Genomic DNA, 20,942 nt, shown 5'->3' on the forward strand with positions numbered 1-20,942 from the left:
TTGGGTTATTTAACACAATCAGTGTAAGATCAGATGTAAATGTACTCATACTGTTTTGATACAATATAAGAGCTGTAGAAATCCAATTGAACCGAATTGAAGTAGTTAAAATCTCAATATTACAATGACTTTGGGCGCATCTGTCTGCTAAACCTTTATAACTTCGTAGCGAAGCGACTTTCATATTTTCACATCATTTCCCATTCCCTTTTTTACACACCTCCAGAGTTAAGAAAGCGTTTCCCACTGCGGACAGAAGGATACTTCTCTGCTAGTCGAGAATCCGGCCAGATGATTCCCTCAGCAGCAAACACCAGCTTATGATTGGTCTTCTGGAACTTTCTGAGAATCTCCTCTGGTCCACCAGCAAAGATGAGGTCATAACTGAAGAGGGAAGAGGAGAAGTTAATTGTTATCCTGTTCAACACGCTTCCCAACGGATCAGCGATTTTCACATTTAAGACATCATCAAGCAGTTGCACAAATGATGCTTGCTAATCCACATCCAGTTTATTTAATCAGCTGTGTCTATTTTCACTGAACTGCTGGAAGGGAGTGGAGGGCATTTTGGTCATCTATTTCAGACACTATTAATATGCCTGGTAACGTTAGTAACTATAAATGTCATCAGAGGAAGTAAACTGTTAGGGAGGCACCATGGTTTCCTCTCGTCTGGGGAACACCTGTGCACACAAATTATTTCCCTTTTTTTATCATGACTTAAAATTCATCTCTGGAATATGTGACACAGCTATGGTCTCAAATATACCTCTAAGGGAAATATTACTGTAAAAGATATTTCAGAGGAACCCTGAACTCTGATTTGCTAGCTACTTTCCTAATGTTTAGCTTGTACATAAGGCTAGCTATTCACTGACGTACGGCCCTGAATGTTGTTATTCTAAACTTCTCTGAACTCTGAGCTGTTTAGGAGACCTAGAAATATGTGTAATTCCAGATATGGGTGTGTATAAATATCTGCTTCAGAGTTCAGAGAGTTCAGCAATAAGGACTTGATTTGATTTGAGGTGATTTAAATAAATGACTCCTTGATAAAACGGCTCTGCACGTGCTAGGTAAGCGTGAAGTTAACTTCAAACACTAATCTTTTTCTACTTTGTGATCATAATAATCACTCACAATTCTGTAGAACACACCCAGACCTGCACAGCAAAAAACTTTCATTATAAATTGACATGCTGTAATTTCCCTTGAATGATGAAGTTAAATAACAGGCAATTTATTATGGATGATTTGCATAAATTGAGCAAAAAGCCACCAGAGCCTTGGTTTTAAAGGTAGGTCCACAAAATTGTTGAACAAATGCCCGACCGTTTTGCCTTCACACAGAGTCGTGCTGTTTCCCATTGCTGTACTGTAAGATTTCTCTTACTGAAGTGGGTGGAAAAGGATATGCATTTACACTTATGACACACGTGTGTTATTTTGTCTTTATCTAGACTAGATATTTTGCTGGGCATCATTTACTTTAAATTACAGGTAATCTCTAAGTATGTAAGTATAGTAAGTATTGAGGCAAAGTAAGTATTTTATAGCAAATTAGAGTCTATTCACAGCATAGAGAAATGAATATTGGATCATTTTCTGTCTCTGGTACGTGGAACAGTATTTTTACTGTCTAGTAAATCTGATACCATTTATGGGCTTTTCACACATGAATTGTTAACAAAGGTTAATACTTAATCCTGGGCTGTCTTGCTCCATGTTTCAGATTGTTCATATTTTACCCAGCTTTAGTAGTTGCCATGCAATGCAGTTTAGGGTTATTACAGGCTTCATAACTTAAGAGTCTAAAGCTGTGCTAACCCACTTTCATTTATTTATTTATTTTTTCCGTTTACCCAAAGTTCAACATGTCTTAAACTTATGGAAGGTTGTTTCCACCACTGAATTAAAAATAAAATGGGTAATTGCGTCATAAACTCGCAATTGCAAGTTATAAAGTCAGAATTGTGGTATATAAATTCGTAATTCCAAGAAAAAAAAAAAAAAAAAAAAAAAAAATCTTGCAATTATGACAATTATGAATCTGACTTTTGCGAGAAAATTGTCAGAATTGTGAGATAAAAAGTCACAATTATGTTTTAAATTGTTCTATTCCATGGCGGAGACAAGCTTCCATATAAACCAGTTTTAGTGTGGTGAGAAAAGAATTTTACACTAGCAGTACATCTTGGCTGAGCATCTAAAATTTTCAAAGTTGTTTTTTTTTATTCTGCTTCATGTTGTAACATCAGTTAGACTTTATCTCGATAGTTCACTTTAGACATTCTTCTAACTATAAGTAACTTTGCAACTACATGTCAACTAACTAACTAACTAACTAACTAACTAACATGTCATTAGAGTATTAGTAGACTGTTAGGGTTAGTAGAATAAGTTGACATGTACTTGCAAAGTTGCCTATATTGAGTAGAATGTCTGTTGGGAGATCATCAGTCTACTAACACTCTAATGACTGGTAGTTGCAACGTTTCTTATAGTTAGTAGAATGTCTAAAGTGGACGACTGAAATAAAGTGTTACTGTAACATCTAGTTTATTCTATTTATGTCTGTTATAAGTTGATATGTCATGGCTAATTTAAGAGACAGTTCCTTTAAGAGAGTTTTTCCATGTCGGGATAAACCTCAATGTTCTGCCTGTGCTGTGTACAGAGTAACAAGATATTAAATAAAAGCTTTGCTGTTGCCAATATAACTTGCCCAGACTCCCTTTATTACAATATAAAAACACACATCAAAAATATTATTTAACATCACTAAATGAACCTAAATACATTAGGTTACACTAACAAAACTACATTTAAATCAGGTATAAAAGGAAACATTTGCACATTACCACTTTTTACAATGTGGTCTTAGCTTGTTTAAACTGATATATTTGGTCCCAGACCATCTGAAGAGTTCTCAAAACTTCTACAAACCCATCAAAGTATTAAAAGAAATCAGCTTCATGGACAGATAAATATAATCCAACCATTTTTATTTTTTTTCTTTCTAACAGGCAACCATTCAAATGATAAGCACACCTACCTGTCCACAAACAAGACCACTAAGTCCTCTTGGTCAGCCAGAGACTCCATGGCTTCCTTCAGCAGTCGAACCTTTTGGCCTCCACCAATGGACCGACCCACATCACCTCCCTTCCACTCCTCTCCCATCCCCAGCACCTGTGTCAGTCCAAACAGAAGCTCAGGCAACATACTACCATCGCGCCACTATCCACCCGCATGTTATCAATGATTTCAAAGAAATGAAGCACCCATCAGATGAGAAGCAGTGGTCTCGCACAATAGTGGCATTGTGTGATTGTTTAAAGCGAGAAATAAACCTTACCTTCACACTGAAGTTTAAGTAGTTTGCTGATTGCATGAAGCGGTGGAAGCCTTCCGTCTCCTCCGTTGCAACAGTAAGTACAAGCAGTTTTTCTGGTGACAGAAGATAATCGAGAAAAAAATAAATAAAATAGATGTCTAGCATAGAAACACTACAATTCCTGGGCTGTATTCCTCAAAAACCTAAAGATATTTAGAATTTTCAAAGTTAAACTTTTCCAAAACCCTGTCATTCACTAAAAAGACTCTTTACCAAAATCTATATATGTTGCTTTTTGCCTACAGTATGAAGTAAAGGGTATCTTATTACTCCAAACCAAACTGCAACCAAACCTCAAACCTATGTCAACACTCGCAAGACTGATTCCCAAAGTTCATCCCCTCCTGTAGTAAGGATAAATGCAGAGTAAAGTAAAAATCATCATGATTTGAAATGGTTTTGGTAGGACATGTTCCATAATGAGTATTAGTGTTACATATGATGGTGGTAACAGTGGTGCTGATGGTTAGTTAGCAGAAGAGGGGCTTAAGTTTCTCAAGCACCCGCTACATTTCCGCTGGACGTGCCAGTGAGCAGGTACAGACCCTCTAGTAGAGCAGTGTGGGAAAATAAATTCCAGACTGGGGTGTGAAGGGCTGGGTAACTTCAATCGTCCGTCATCTCTTGGTTTGGAAAACAGCCCCAGAGAAATCTTAAGCAAACTTAAGAGTAAGAAACAGGATGTGTGTACGTCAGCTGTAACACTGTAAAACAGTGTAGGTTTTACAACTGTACCGATTGCGAACAAATGGCAAGCATGTGTAGAATAAAACCTCAATTGTTCTTGCACATGATGGTGTGGCCTTCAGAAAACTGATTCAGTGCTTTGATTTGCATTTAAAAGTCATGTCCAGAAGCATCAGAGTGTTTTGTCACATGGTATTTGCGGTTCAGGTGATTGGCTTAAATGGGTCCTTAATTATGATTTCACTTTTTTAACTTTAGTTAGTGTGTAATGTTGCTGTTTGAGCATAAACAACTTCTGCAAAGTTACGACGCTCAAAGTCCAATGCAAAGGGAGATATTTTCTTTTACAGAAATTGCTTTTTAAGAACTACAACAACAAGCTTCTTCCCAGGGTTGGTGACATCACGAACCCTAAAGTTCAGTAGCCCCGCCCACTGATTCGAGCACGACTAGTAGTAGGTAAATAACAGACATGACGCTAACATTGGATCAAGCAACTAAGCGATAAACATGCCTTTGAAGAGTGCAAAATGTTGTGCAGTGCCAGGTTGTGGAAAAACACAGAAGCTGCATTGGATTTGCAGAGAGACTGAAATTAAAAAAACGATGCTGCGCCTTCTGTATTGGATCCTGACAGGTAATGATTCATGTAGGCCTACAGTCAGATGTTTTTGTCTCAAAATCGTGTATTGTCAGTAAATAAAACCAGTGACTAAACGGTCAACTTCACATTGTGTAGGATGAAAATAATCTGTTATTTAAACTGTGATTAAATTATATATAGAAATTGATCAAAGAACGCTCCCTTTACAGTCGCTGGAGCTGTCAATCAAACAGCGCGAGTGTTCTGGACTCTCGCCAAAACTCCCGTTAGATTCAACGAATCTCTTATTTACATTGTGTTTGCACTGTTAGTTATGATGAAAGCATTCATTAGTGTGCAGAAATTGAGTTACAATGACGAGATCACTGCTTTCATGCGCTCAAACATGTCTGTGATCAGCTACACGCTCATCACTGCAACCTTTCATGCCACAATCTAAATATAATGCTATAAACAACACTTTTCACGATTAGTAAACCAAAGTTTTCGAGAGAATTCCACATGTAATACTCAGCTATTTCCATATGCAAAGATGTCAGCCAATCACAGCTGTGGGCGTTTACACTGAAGTCTCACAGCAGACACGCCCCTTAAAACAGAGCGTTCAAATCAGAGTAGGAAAAATGCCTTTTTTATTTTTAAATGATGACAATTTTTTGCAGACTTTACTGGGTTAGAAGAAACTATTTGACCACCAAAAAAACCCTGCACCTTAAAATACTTTCTCTGCTGTAAGAACAACTTTGGTGGGTTTCTAAGTATTTTTTGTGAAAATCGAATTGAATGAAAAGTCACAACCGGTCAGTGTCTTTGCTTCATTCATTTTGGAATGGAACACAGTACTACACATTCAGCAATACAATAAGGAGTTATGGCAGGAGCAACAGGATTTCTCACCTCATGAAATGGCTCAACTGTACCATTTCAGGATAAAGTGTTAGTGAGCCAAAAATGGAAATGTAATATTAACAAACAAGTAGTTGGAAAAAGAAACAAACCCTAACTATATTTTGATTTCTGAACATTTGAACATTTAAAATTCTGTACTTTTTTGTAAATTAATACACAGTAAAAAAAAAAAAAAAAAAAAAAAAAAAAAAATCAGTTTCAGAATAGAATATAGCTTACTGAAAATGATCTATTTCTGAGCCCTTCTGAAAATGTTAGGGTCAGATGTTTAAACCGACCCATCTATTGATGTTGGAACAACAACACTTACAGGATGAATGTGCAGTATTTTGTCCTAAGGTTTTTTCTTCATCTTACCAAAGAATCTTAGAGAGTTTTTCCCTAGTCAGTGTTGCTTTTGGTGTGCATTTTAGGGCTCTTGGCTCTTTTCAGCATGTAATATACATATGTTTGTAATATGATCAGTCACATGGCATTATGGATCAAGTGATTGTCTCCAAAACCGAGTGTCAATGACAAAAAGATGGCAGCCTCCAGGTCACATATTTCCAGGGGGTTATGTACCATCCGAGTAACTGCCATTGAAACGAATGGAAATGCCAACAGCTCAGCTATTAGACTATACGTTTCAACTGTGTAATACTTTCAGCAGATTTTACCATATTAAAGCTAATAAGAGAAAATTCCACTGGACTTCCCCCACAGTCAGAACTCAAAAGTTAGAAAAAGTGCACAGCTTCCATGGAAGCATATATAAAGTATAAGTCAAGAGCCAAGATATTCTAAAGAACACAGTACAATCGGTGGGGACTTATCAAGAAAAGGCTGGAAGCCCTGGAGACCGTCACAAAGCAGGCTTCAATGCTTTTTTTTTGTTTGAACTGAACTATGATCCCTCTGATTTACTTCCAGACTGAAAGGCCTGGTTCCTCTCACGTACATAAGTCATATGCTGTTCTATAACATGCAGTGAATGTTTAATCTGGATGCTTAGACTGTAATGTCATATCCAACGGAAGGCCAATACAGTCACGCTGGTTACGCCTTGTGCACACGGCATCCTACAAACATCCAGATCTCATTGAGCCTCATTGTCTGAGAAAGCCCCTTTCTGAAAGCAGGTTGGGTTTAAAGTAACAGCTGGGGAAATCTATACAATGAAATTTTCTGGACTGTTACTGTTCTTGATTAAATATATGATGTCTGCCAAGCTTCCTCTAGTTTTTGTGCAGTGGTTACGTCAGCCTTAAACATGGGTCATGTTAAAGAAAAGCTGAAGGGTCTTTAATCATTGCACACTCCCATGGGCAGGAAACAATCTCTTTATCTCAGCTGTTTCTCCTCGACAGCAACAAGATTAAATACAAATAGTAACCAAATGGTGACTTACATTTAAGTTTTTTGGAGTCTTCAGCATCTCCTCAGTTTCAGAATAGATGTGCCCAGATTTGCCAAGATGCCAAGTCTTCTATCAAAATCTCAATATGAACTCATACATTTCTTATTAAATTCTCACAAGATCAAATAACCTCAGCTATGATGACCACATTTAATTGTATAGCTCCATACATATTCTTATTGTATCCCAGAAAGTGTCTCATTCATCTCTATTTTGATTTCTCTCATTGGATTTTAGGAGAATTATCTTCACTAAGAACTCCATGAAATCTTTAGAGCTTTGAGAGAGCAACCACTAAAAAATAACATCTTCTTGTGGGATTTGTAAATCCTGGATAAATCAATGATTGCTTGTTTAAACAAGATATACTGAGCCATGTATCTTGTTTGGAATCGACATCTAAATGTCATTATTTTCAGAATACGCCAATGTTTTTCATTCACATATACACCATGCTTTGCCAATCTAGAATTTATTACACCACTGGGACTCTTGTTTCTGCAGCCGGCATGCATCTTTCAATGCTTTCTCATTGTACTTAAAATAAAGTTCCACAATAATCCATTTCTGTGTATAATCAATTACAACACAATATCCATCTGACTCTACTTCATTCTGGCTATACAGATCTAAAAGTCACACAAGAAAAGATTTGGAGGCTATTTTCCAACATGTCTTGAAACATTTGCATAATGGAAGAGGGTGGGCGAATGGGGGTGGATTGTTACATTCTTTCTCTGTAGTCTTCCCCTAAGGCCAACAAATAAACACCAATTGCTTTGACCCACACGTGACCCAACTTTCCCCTGATCCCTTAAGACAACAATGTACACTTGCCACTGTCTTCCTTTGTGCTATGCTAGAGAGATTAAGGCCTGGATCACAAGTCCATCTCACCAAACTTAGAGACAATCAGTTGCCATAGCCATAAATATACAGTACACACAAACAAGTATGTGATGACGCACAACTCCTGCTGTGATGGTCGAATGGCACCGTCTGCAGTGATGTGAAGATAAGCAGGTGACTTAAACATTCCACTCAGCTCAAATACAAGATTTCACATGAAGATTTTGCAGTTGCAAAGGTGCTCTGGGTGGTTGGTTGGGTTCTGTATCACCCATTTTATCATCTCTACACTGGTTATTAAGTTCTGCATCAATTATAAAGTATTGCTACTGACCTATAAGGCTCTAAATGGTTTAGCTCCTGTGTATTTAACCGACCTTCTATTGCCCTACAATCCATCACGCTCTTTAAGATCACAAAACTCTAGGCTTCTGGTTGTATCTAAGATATCTAAGTCCACTAAAGGAGGGAGAGCGTTTTCACATTTGGCTCCTAAACTCTGGAATAGCCTTCCTGATAATGTCTGGGGTTAAGACTCACTCTCCCAGTTTAAATCCATTTTAAAGACGCATCTCTTTAGCCAAGCGTTCACATAATGCATCTCATAACCTTGTACTGCAGTTATATCAGATCAAATGCACATGATTATCTTTAGTTAATGTTATGAATAGCAGCTACGCTACTTTTTTTTTCCATTTTCTTTCCTCTTTTATCTCGGGATGTCTAAGAGTTATGTATCTACACTTTATTACTTAAGGTGTTGTCATTGTTTGGCGAATTTTCATGGTCGAAATCCAGTCATTTCAACAAGGAATCAACTGTGTGATGAGAATTTGAGGGTGAACAATTTCCCAATGCAGATTTCACATCAGGCTCAATTTGGACCAATGAATTTGCTGTGTTGAGCAACAGAAAGCTGCTTGGTTTGGGGGGGAAAAAAACAATTTTCTACATCACTTTACTAATGGCAATAAACAATTGACTTCTTTTAGAGTCATGGGTTTTGAAAAGCCCCAATTATGAGCAATAGTAATAGTAATGCTTATTAAAATCAACGTCCGCTCCAAGAAATGTGATTCTAACTTATGAGATGATAAGATGTGCTGTTTCTATTATTTCTTTCTCAAAAGTCACTTTTAAAAAGTTAATAATGAATAATGATGTGCTATTAATCTTGAGATGTCTGCTTCACAGGAACTGAGCATTAGATGTGCTTAGTGGTTCTAAAGTACATTTACAATTAATCATTTAGCAGAAGCTTTTATCCAAAATGACTTACAAATGAGGAGAAAAATAGAAGCAATAAAACCAACAATAGGGCAACAATGTGCAAATGCTTTGACTAGTCCCAGTTAGTCTAGCACAGTACACAAATAGATATATAGAATAGTAAGTGTTAGTATTAATGGGTCAAGTGTTGGCGAAATCAGCCATTTCTTGAAAATGGCTAAAGACTCAGTAGCTCGAGTTGCCTGGTAAAGTATCTTCTCAAAGACAGAATGCAAGCCACCACATAGTGTAATCACTTAAAGCAGCTGTGATTAAACATAATGCACTCTATCGAGACGTATTTTCCATGATTCATATAGCCTACATGTAAAGCAGTAAGAATTACAAAACCAGAAGAATCATATTATGGGAGTGTGCACCCTGTAGGGCAATAATGTGTGTTAACGGAGTCCACAGATAGGCCTAATGCTTAATGTAGTGCAGGCAGACATTCAGTGCAGACAGAGAGGTCACTGTCCAACACTCCAAAGAATTTCACTTTCCACTCCTTGATGTAGGAACACTGTTTTTAGAGCAAAAAAGAAATGCGGAAAAAGCGGTGTGGGCTTTTAAAAGATGGCTATTTTGAATGTAGTACATAGTCTGGGCTCACTAGAGGAGACAGTGTTTGACAGATCAGTGTGAACTGCTGAGGTCCAGAGGAATGCTGCTTCAGACAAGCAAGCTGTTTCTTTTCTCAGAGTGGTGCTTTAAAAGTGTTCCTGCACACACAGTCTGTGTAAACTTTCACAATACACTGGAAGGGCACAGTATTACACTCACAACGTCTACCACACAGAACAATTAAGTCTCAGTGGGAGAGTCAGAGTCCAAGATAAAGCAAAAGACAGCCGAAATGACTGGGAAACTAGAGAACTGTTTTCTCGGTGGCCCTCTCAGCTTATCTTCTAAGTAATGCTTGAGGCTCTGGAGACGGAGTATGTTTAAGAAAGCTCTCAGTCTACAATAACATGGCCTTTCACACTTTTTTTTCGGTCTGCTCTCTGGTGGCTCGACATACATCAGGTGGGTAAATCATACTGGGGGAATGAACTGTGAGTTGTACTTGCATGGTGTTACTGCCCATCTGGTCAGCTGGTTCTGATTGCTCCACCACTACCATCTATGCACTTGAATGGGCTCTTTAAAATGTAATAAGCTGACAGCTCATCTGCATTAATGCTCTTAATGGTGCTCTTCTCCATCATGTCATCATTTGATGATTTACTGATGCCATGAACGATCTAAACGATATAGATTAGGGTACAAGTCTCACTATTGACTTTTGGCTCAATAAACTCCTAATTACTGCCTATTAATAGTTAGTAAGGTAGTTGTTAAATTTAGGTATGGAGTAGGATTAAGGGATGTAGAATAAGGTCATGCAGAACAAGGCATTAGTTTGTGCTTTATAAGTACTAATAAACAGCCAATATCCTAGTAATATGCATGCTAATAAGCAACTAGCTAAAAGAGAGAACTGGACCCTGAACTAAAGTGTTACCAAAATGCATCTTTTTCGCAGGTGGAAATAATGCAGTGCTATTGCAGCAGGCAAAGGCAGAAAGTTTTTTTTTGTTTGTTTGTTTGCACTGAATTACTGCACATCAAAATCGTTTTGTCGAATAGGGCTCTATATTGCCTGTATGATTTTCTGTCTCGTTTAAAATTAAAAGTTCATATTTTATAAATTAATACTTAATTAATTTATTGCATTACAAAGTCAACATTATTCTTCTCAAGATGGTGCAATAAGAGTTGAGAATTTGGAATCCTAAAACAACAGCTGTCAATTCTTTCCCAACTACGACACTGTAGGACCGGAGAATTTCTGAGATCGCAATCTCGCATTTTTGTGTCCTTGAGGGAAATGCTTAACGTCAGATTCTCCAGGGGGATTATCCTTACAATTGTTGCTCTATAAATGGGTTTTTGTAATAGTAAATGATAAAAAAAGATAATGTTTATCAGCTCATCAACTGCAATGGTTCTGTTTTCTGATTACTTATATTCAATGAGACACAAACATTCGCATGCCATCAATGCGACAGAATCTTTTTTTTTTTTTTTTTTCCACATAGAGTTGATCTAATCTTTTTTTCTATCACACTGTGAAGAAAACTGTCCAACCAATAGTATTTGCACTTTTGGGCCATTGGTCTAAACTAGGGCTGCATGATTATGACAAAAATCATAATTGTCGATTATTCCCTTTTAATTGTAATTGCATTTATTAATTACGATTATCACAATTACATTGAATGATGTTTTGAATAGCTTTATACCATTGTTTGAAGCAACTGCATGGCATATGTTTAATAAAAATAATAAAAAAAACAAGCTGAAAACACTTCCTGATTTTTAGCATTAAAGGGTACACTTGTCACAGAAGCACAACATACTACAATAAATACAATAGATACATTATGTAAAATAAAAATGAAAACTAAGAAGGAGACGAGAAATAAGACGGAGACTAACAGAGGTGATCTCAATTCAGGCAGTTCTGGGAAACACTACTGAGTCATATAACTGACCTCATTAGGCGGTCTGATCCCTCAACAGCCAGACTTTACCACAGCACCCATTCATTCACATAGTAAGTGTGTCACTGTGTTTCTCCAACAGACCAACACTTCCAAACTGGTGTAGGGACACTTTATTCTGCCCGCTTAACATGAGCATGTTAGTGAAATCCCAACCAAAATCACCAGAATCAACTGCCAGAACATACATATAGACACAAATATCTAGAGGTCAGACTTACACCTCATTACGCTGCGAGAAAAAAACGGCCAACGTCAGATCAGAAGAATTTTAATGTAACCACAGGTAGCTGTGACTCGACAACGAGATACTTTGTCTATAAACACAGATATTCCATAACACGTTCTAAATCTCTATGTCTGTAGCCAGCTGACTGCCAAATGTGCTATCACTTAAGAAACCAAATTTGAAGGCTGGGTGCAAAACAAACAACGGGGAAATGGGTGGTGGGGTGATTGTAGACAGACATTATTTCAGCTGTCCACAACTAAAATAGAAAAACTTTCTCTCATGGGGCCTGGAAATTTCCTTGATTGTTTAAACATGCCGTCGTGTCTATAACCCGAGAATCTTATAGTACGCTGGCAGAGGGGGTTGTGCTTCGAATGCACCCCTCTAAAGCAGCTGTAAATGCCTCTAGAATGGAACATTACATGACGTCAGTAGCATCTGGTTAAAAATGGGCTCACCCACAATAGTTCAGTTGGGGCTTTAACTTACCAGTAACTCTTATTTATTTTTCCTTGGCTGGAAAAACAATCACAAATATGAAGAACAGAAAAAAAAGGAGGAGGATATTTGGTTAACATCATCAAAACTGCGCCTGCCGTGACCTAATGCTTGCAATTACTGTGGTCACTTCCTGTGCTGAACTGAGTTGAGCGTTGCCTTGGAGTTGGAATTCTGTATTGGCCAGACCAATTAAATAAGCCACACAGAGGAACAGCTTCTGTTTGATTCGGGAAACCCTCATAACTTTGGGATTGAAGGCCACACAGTTATAGGAGTTGAATAAGGATATGAAATACGATGGCAAGCATCACTATTGCTCATTCTTAAAGTTCCACTGTACACATACGCTACTGTCAAAACTGAAGTATACTTTGGGCTTTGCTGTGCATGTCTGTTCAGTGCTGTTCAAAATTCAATCAAGGACCTATTATGCAAAATTCACTTTTATATAGTTTTTGAACATATGTATGTGTCTGCAGTGCACAGCCACCCTATTGTGGTAAAAATCCATCCACTCTGTTTGTTAATTTCCCCATAAATCTGAAACATTGTCTCAAAACGAGCTGTTCAGGAACGTACTCCAATGTGATGTTACATTGGAACAGGCTCCGCCCACGAATGGCAATGGAATCTGCCCTATTAGTGTAGCTCCTCCCCTCAGTGAGCTGTACACAGTCCGCCATGTTTATCAGAGCATTTAACAGCAGCATTCGAGTAAGAAATGTGTTCTTATTAAAGCTACTTAAGTTATTTATTCAAGAGCAGTGAGTGATTTTCTGTTTTTCTTTTGTTGTTTGATTCATATTAACAGCATTTACAGCAGTAGGTACTGTATATTACGCTTTAATACATAGATCTAATATACACATGCGATTTATTTCCATGCTGTTTACGTTCACAGACATATCCGACTGTGTTTGTGAACTTTGTGTATTTTTGACATAACCTTGTGCGTATTTGACAGTTTAAGCACAATAAGACGCAATAGAGAAATCAGTTTAATACTCACAAGACATGCCGTCTGACAGCCAGCTTTCTGTGTGCGTGCTTCGGATGTGTGCACTCAGAAAACCATATATCAGAACTGATAGGGCTTTAAAGGGGTCCTTGATTATGATTTCACTTTTTTAACTTTAGTTATGTTGCTGTTTGAGCATAAACAACATCTGCAAAGTTGCAAGGCTCAAAGTTCAATGCAAAGGGAGATATTTTCTTTTACAGAAATCACTTTTTAAGGACTGGTAGCGACTACAACAAGCTTCTTCCTAGATTAGTGACATCACAAACCCCATAATTTACATAAACCCCGCCCCCGAGAACACACAACAAAGGGGGTGAGGACATGTTGGGCTGCTTTAGAGAAGAGGAAGAGTTGTTGTAGTAGAGTGTTGTTGTCATGCCGTCATTTTCTGCTTCACAAACGAGGGTCAATTAAACGCCTGATTTGTACAAAAGATTAACATGACGGCACACGCTAGTCGATGAGTTGAATCAACTCCACAGCAACTACATAAATTTATCCACTAACCGTTCAGAAACGTCCAGTTTCATTCTAAAAGTTGTAACTTCTTCCTGAGTCTCTCCATCAGTGTCGACTCCGGTTTGAACAATGTAAGGCTGAACACCGTTACTGACAATCCTCATTTTGGCTGCGTGAGATTCTCCAGCTTTGTTGTTGTTGAGAAACCGAAGCGCGAGCTGTTAAAGCTCCGCCCTCTTCTGGAAAGGGGGCCGGGAGCAGCAGCTCATTTGCATTTAAAGGGACACACACAAAAATGGCGTGTTTTTGCTCACACCCAAATAGGGGCAAATTTGACAAGCTATAATAAATGATCTGTGGGGTATTTTGAGCTGAAACTTCACTGACACATTCTGGGGACACCAGAGACTTATATCTTGTAAATCGGGGCATAATAGGTCCCTTTTAAACAATTTAATACACTCTTGTTAACCCAACCAGTCTAGTCACAATGAAAGCATCCAAACTGCATCTGAAAAACAAATTAAATATAGTAATATGTAAACCACGACAGACGTCACTACTTGTAGTTGCTGTCTAGCTCCTCATTTGCATAAAGTTGTGCTTTTCTCAACTTTTGGACTTAACCACTCCCAACACTTTCTACTTTCAAAAATCTTGGCTCACACAAGAATTAACTGAAAATACCCACACTGTTCCACTCGCTCCACGCCAGTGAACACATACCGATTTTGCTCAAACTTTACTTCGCACTACATGGTATGGACATGAATGATACCTCAAACTGCATGGCTTGTTAAGGAGATGCACATGCAATTCATTCTGATTTAACGGATAAAGTGAGTGTAAAATTCCACAGGCCATTAAATTCCACTGAATGAGGGAACAAGCTGATCTAGTGACCAGAATATAATAAACACCACCAAAGAACATTCTGTGCATTTTCACATCAAAAAAAATGGTTCTTGGCCAGATGAACTGGCTCCACACCAGTCCTGACACTGTCAGAGAAAATGTCCAGAAATTGCACCTTTATGGGTACAACAGCTTGTCCCTGGGGCAGTACCCTTAAAAGGATAACTTTGTACCTTATTTACCCCTAAAAAGTTGCATTTTATTACCTTAGAGCAGTGTTTCTCAACCCTGGTCCTGGAGGTCCCCCAACACCGCACATTTTGAAAGTGTCTTCTTTCTGACACACCAATTTCATGTCCTGGAGTTTCTTCTAATGAGTTGAATCAGTTGTGTTTGATTCGGGAGACGAAGAAATGCAGTGTTGAGGGTCCTTCAGGAGCAGGGTTGAGAAACACAACACTGTTTTCAACTAAAAACAAAAAACTGCGTTTTGGCCATTCAATTACACGACAACAACATTTTGGTGGCCTGAAAATGCAAACTTTTTGAAAACGGGTTTCAAAGTGCACGTTTTTGGAAATGATACCATTATCGTCTCTGTGTAAAGTACAAAAACGCGAATTTGTGAAAACGGTGATGTCATGTGCATGCGTATTACATGTTCAGTCTATAGGCGTGTAGTTTTTCTTTACAAAGTGACATCGCCAACTACTGGCCTGGCATGAATAATACAGCATTTTTAAACGTCTTCGCAGATCCGTGTGAGCGGGGATATTTAGACAATGTTGTCATTTGTATGCGAAAAATGCAAAGAAAAAACTTTTATGTTTTTAGTATATTGTTGTCATGTAAACATACTGCCCCATTGACAAGCTGTTGTACTCCTAAAGGTACAATTTTTGAATATTTTTTTCTGAGAGTGTAAAATCTTTATAGTGTAAAAAATAAAACTCTTGTCGAAAGATATAAAATATAGTAGGCTAATGTGTATTACTGTTACAGTCACTTTAACATGCTACTGAAGGCTGATGTGTTATGTGTTTTCTATGAGAACAGACACACTGAAGTGTCCCTCAGAGCTCATAGCCGATCAAATAAAAGTCACAGGGATAGAAATGATCATTTCTGCCAAATCGGAGCAGCTGTCCTGCAAAACCTGATCAAAGAATAAGTAAAAGACTAGAGGCCACAAAGTTTGGATTTGACGATACAACTGTGTTTCTTTTTATGTGTCTTTTGGCTCTGACAATCATTTAACGATTTGACAAACACAGCGACATCGATCTAAACTGCTTACATAAACCAGACTTCTTTAATCAACTGTGTGGCTGACTGACACCATGTTGCACAAGACCAAATACAGGCTTGTGCTGCCAGGTCCGGCAGTCAACAATATAGACTAGCATATATGTTCAGTTTTACTGGGACTCGGAAGTCGTAAATCTCACACTGCAGTTCAACTCAAAGGGCAGTATTTCATTGTGAAGGTTTCACAGAGGGCTAAACGTGGGTGGACATTGAAAACTCACAGAAGGTGTTAGTTTCCCAGAGGTATTTGAGCAGATGACAACTCTGGGATACACAGGCTGATGGATGGGTTTTCAGACTGGGGTGATGTCATATAGCAAACGCCAGAGGTTTCCTGTGCCGTTCACTCCCTTTCTGTCTACATAAAGCCATGTATTTTTCTTTCTATATCTTCCCCTGTGTTTAGGATAGCATGCGTCATCTAGATAAAAGTAACTGTTAATGACTGTAGCTTAATTACTGTGTGCAAAGGTAGGGAAAAACCTCAAATCAGGGGCAATTAAGAGACCAATTTAGATTTTAATCTGCTCGGCACCTTAAATTCGGAAATTTACAGCCGGATTTCTTGAGGTCGGTATGTGTCAGTGGTTTAACCGACAGCATATCAAACGTGGTACAGTTTAAATTCAGCATGGTCAAAATTTACATTTTTTTTTTTTTTTAATTCATGCGTGGTCTTATTTTGTGTGATTTATCTGTGGATGTCAGCAAATCAAAATTATTATTATTTATATTTTTTTGTAAACTTGCTTCGCTTCTTAAACAACTTTCCTTTTGGGTGATGTCACCAAGCCCTCTTCTTTTACAGCCCCTCCCCTCCAACTATCTGGCTCCATGTGACTCTTACGATCCAATCAATTTCTGATGGATAAAATCAAGTCCCACCCTACACTTTTTCTGGTTTCACTCATGTTTCTGATTATGGAAGTAAAATGGGTCACAAATGGTGTTTGATGTTGACTTTAAAGACATGATGTGTGCCGTTTGTCAATGATGAATAATGCAAGCTTTATAAATGTCATCAACTATTCAACCAAATAGAGGAGTATAAACAGGTACAGACACATTTGTTAAGTCTCTGTCCCCTCTTAGACCAGCCTAGACTGGACTGATGGTCTTGGCCTGGTCTGTTGGCTGATTTTAAAGGGATTAGGGCAAATCAGACTGAGAGACAATCTTAAACTAGTTAAGACCAGCAAACAATCTTAGGCTAGTTCAAGCAGGATTTTATAGTTCAAGATTAGCAGAACAGTTATAATTGGAGTAATAAAAGCAAATTAATGAATTAAATATGTGAACTGGCAGTAGATTTCCTTTGCTAGAAAATAAAAAGAATGGGGAAAAGGAAAAAAAAAGCACATTTTTTGCAATGACAATGGATATGGAAACCACTTTTGGTGGGTGACAAGGCTCATTGACTTGTACAGAAACACATTACAAATGCTTCAAATGTGAAACAGAAGATTGACTCCTTGAAAACAGTACTTTAGTTGTGTTATACTAAACGGCAGATGTTACAAACGTCACCGTCTCAGCGGATAGCCTATACATATTCACATGAAATATTCATCACATTTGTGTGAAATCACAGTCGTACAATACTCAAATGTGACATATGGCACTTCAGGGTTTTGCTTTTGGAATGTTTTACCCAGTGAACTTTCTAGAAAGATTGGGAACTTTATTTAAGTATAGCTTGCAATAAAGATTTGTTGCTCCATTTTTCCAGAACTTGCTCATTGCCTAACTGCACTAGAACCTGATTTACTTTAGTCTACAGACCCAATTAAGAGCACTTAATTAGATGATCCAGAGCACACAGGGTTGTTTATAAAATGTCTGACATTAATTCAAGCACTAAATTGCACCCTTAAGCACAGATCACTTTGTCTCAGAGCTGGGTTGATAGATGGGTTAAGCTTATCGCCTTGTGCATACAATGTAAATGCACTGTCAAGGATAAAGATTGCCACAGTCATGTTGCATGGAAATGACGAACGCCAAAATGAATGAAAACTGTGTAGGACATATTTTTCCCTCTGACTAAGCTTGTTGACACTCAACAGAGCAACTTTATATTCCTGTACAGTAACTAAAAATGCACAGGCAACTGTTCACAAAACATAGAGACGTTTTAATTATTTAAACACACTTTTAGGCTGTAAATGTTTTATTATTGCAAAGAAATTACTGTACAGCTTAATGGAATCCAGAAAGTAATTAAAAAACTTGTTTGTGCTTCAAAGAAATGCTTGACTCATTATTGTGTGCATTAACTGTGTGCTTTGCATTTTTATAACAGTTTAGTTATTGCACTCTCAGCCTTGTAGTTTGAACAGCATAGTGTTACATCTCTCACACACACATTCCCTCGCAACATGACTGTGTGAAAAAAGGTCTACATGACATCCCTCACGTCCCAGCGAGAAGCAAGGTGTTCTGTAGAGGAGACTGAGGCTAGTTTTCACTTTTTTCTCTGGTGAATATTTATCATGTTTATTTTTGAAAATCATTTTCTCTATAAACACAAATATCAAAGCTATAAATTCCAGCATTATGGGGCATATTGTCATATATACAGTATGAGGTAGCCCGTCATTAAGCAGCCTATTATGGTCTTTTCAGTTAAATTTACTGAGGCTAGTTTTCAGACTTTTTTTCTCCAGTGAATATTTCTCAAGGTGAGTTATTGAAACACTGTAAAAAAATATTTTCATCAAATCAACTTAGATAATTAATGTGGTTCAGATAACAGTATATTTTGTGTTTCTGTTGATTAAACCAATCGCCTTCGTTGTATTAACTCAAATTTTTAATTTCAATGAACTTTAGGGCAACCAGGTAACTTACTTTTTTTAAGTTAAACTAACAATTCTTTTTTACAGTGCCATTTTCTGTATAGACACAAACATTTAAGCTATTATGGGGCATATTGTCATATATATGGGGTAACCCGTCATTAAACAGCCTATATGGTCTTTTCAGTTAAATTTACTGGGTAAAACAATGCAGCACAAAAAGCGCAGAACTTATTTTGGACCAACAGAAATCGTAATTAATGTGAGAACTTGTCACTTAGTACGATTTATAATCTATTTTTGCTCATGGGGACCAAAAACTGTCAAAGATTTGGGATATTGCCATCTTTGTGGGGACATTTTGTCCCATAACGTTGGGTTTACCAGGACCACACACACACATGTTGGGTGTCCTAAAATGTTCCCTTGTGACAACTTCCCCATGTGACTATGCCCTTTCTCCCCTACACGAGCAATAAAGGAAAGGCAACGTTTGACAATAACTTTCACACATTCAAGATCATGTTCATTCATATTCAAACGGCATAAGCTTTCATTTATAATCAGGTGATCCATATTTGGGGCATTATCTATTGACTAGTTAATGATTTAAGAAGGTTATCGTTAATAACTAAGTGTTACCATCACATTAGTTATTTGTTCAGATCATAATTTTTAGAGGCAGCTTTTAACGCGAGCGTTCTAGTCGCGTCGCGTCGCATTCAGTGTCAATGACGCAGCAGAGCGCGCGGTCCCAATATAACGGGCTCTCTTACCTGTTGGAATATCCTTATTTCTCTCCATGCTCAGGGAATAATGAACACAGGACATCAGCACCAAAATGAACGCGCAGAAGCACCGATGATGCTCCATCGTCGCTTCAGTCCTCAGAGACAGTGTGAACGAGCAAGTTTGCGAAGTTTTTGTGTGGCTCTGCTGGTCAGCGCGCGGTGTGTCCGAGAAGTCCCGGGGTCAGTAATAAAACATTTCTCGTAGATCACCTAAGTAAAGTCATTTCAAGTGGAAATCAGTAGCAATAAACGTTAGTCCCTGAAGAACGAGCAGACTGTGGTGGTGCCCTCGATGTTCCCCAGACAGGGTGACAGTCAGGAGCGCGTGTGATTGAACAAGTACAGCTGTGTTTGAGCACCCCTCCTCCTGAGTCCTCAAACACGAGCTCAAATAATGCCCCCTGCACCTCCCTATTTCACACCCAGAGTCACACGCTGCTTTCACTGTAAAAAATAAAATAGTAATAAAAAGAGTAGCACACTAAAAGTGAAAACTTGCTGCTTCATTATTATTATAATTATTTTAGTTTTAAAGTAAAATGTCAATCCTCTATTAAGTTCATTGCACTTTTTGACTACTTTAGATGAAGAAAACCGAGCTAAAATTTTGAAAATGTAAAGAAATTACAAAATAGAAAGCATTGTGACAGGTTAAATAGATGCAACAAATGATGTTAGAATAAAATAATGACTTTTCTTACAGAGTGCATGAGAAATAAACTGAATGGATGAAAATAAGTTGAACAAAGCAAAGATAAGTGAGTAAAACCTAAAAATCTTGTTAAATAAAGGAACTAAATAATGTCCCTTTTCAAATGCTAAAAGCTTGGGTTAGGGTTAGTCTATAGGATTTATAGTTAGCTTGATCTACCAGTAAGTAAACTGGAGGTCCTCATCATCATATAAAAGCAAATGTATGTGTGTAGGGGGTTGGGCCGGGTTTGCCATACATTGTGAGCACCAAACGACCCCACAATGACCATAAAACCTGAAATCACCTTCATTATGGGGAGCTGTCAACAGCCCTCATGAGGAAAATGGCTTATAAACATACTAAATTATGCTTTAATGGAAATATAAAATGTTTGAGGGATACAGTTGATGGTAGTGGATAGAAAATATTAGTGGCTCAATATAAAAACTTTAAGTAGACCTATATATAAAGTCCCCAACTATGACCAAAAAAAAAAAAAAAAAACATACTACGGTACTATTAGTAGACATGCTTTCTCTTTTTTCTTTTTTTCTTCTCCTTTCCTTTCTTTTGTGCTAACGTACAAGAACCCTTAACATCCATGCATCTTTTCCAATGCACAG

General features: G+C 37.8%; 1 protein-coding gene and 1 long non-coding RNA gene across 3 annotated transcripts in view; one reads left to right on the plus strand and one right to left on the minus strand.

The window, feature by feature from the left end:
• The window catches only part of plod2 (procollagen-lysine, 2-oxoglutarate 5-dioxygenase 2), a 47,817-nt gene extending 27,833 nt beyond the window's left edge, over window positions 1–19,984 (minus strand). For both annotated transcript variants that reach the window (XM_051881454.1, XM_051881453.1), the window contains exons 1-4: window positions 19,611–19,984; window positions 3,359–3,450; window positions 3,056–3,192; window positions 221–384 (exon numbers count right to left, since the gene is read on the minus strand). In XM_051881454.1, the coding sequence (XP_051737414.1) occupies window positions 221–384; window positions 3,056–3,192; window positions 3,359–3,450; window positions 19,611–19,707 (490 nt within the window). In that variant the 5' untranslated portion in view covers window positions 19,708–19,984. The remainder of the gene's footprint in view (window positions 1–220; window positions 385–3,055; window positions 3,193–3,358; window positions 3,451–19,610) is intronic.
• The window catches only part of LOC127505720 (uncharacterized), a 426,197-nt gene that overhangs the window by 42,474 nt on the left and 362,781 nt on the right, over window positions 1–20,942 (plus strand). The gene's annotated exons all lie outside the window — the stretch shown is intronic.

Source organism: Ctenopharyngodon idella, chromosome 23, assembly GCF_019924925.1.
Source record: "Ctenopharyngodon idella isolate HZGC_01 chromosome 23, HZGC01, whole genome shotgun sequence".
Lineage (NCBI taxonomy): Eukaryota > Metazoa > Chordata > Actinopteri > Cypriniformes > Xenocyprididae > Ctenopharyngodon > Ctenopharyngodon idella.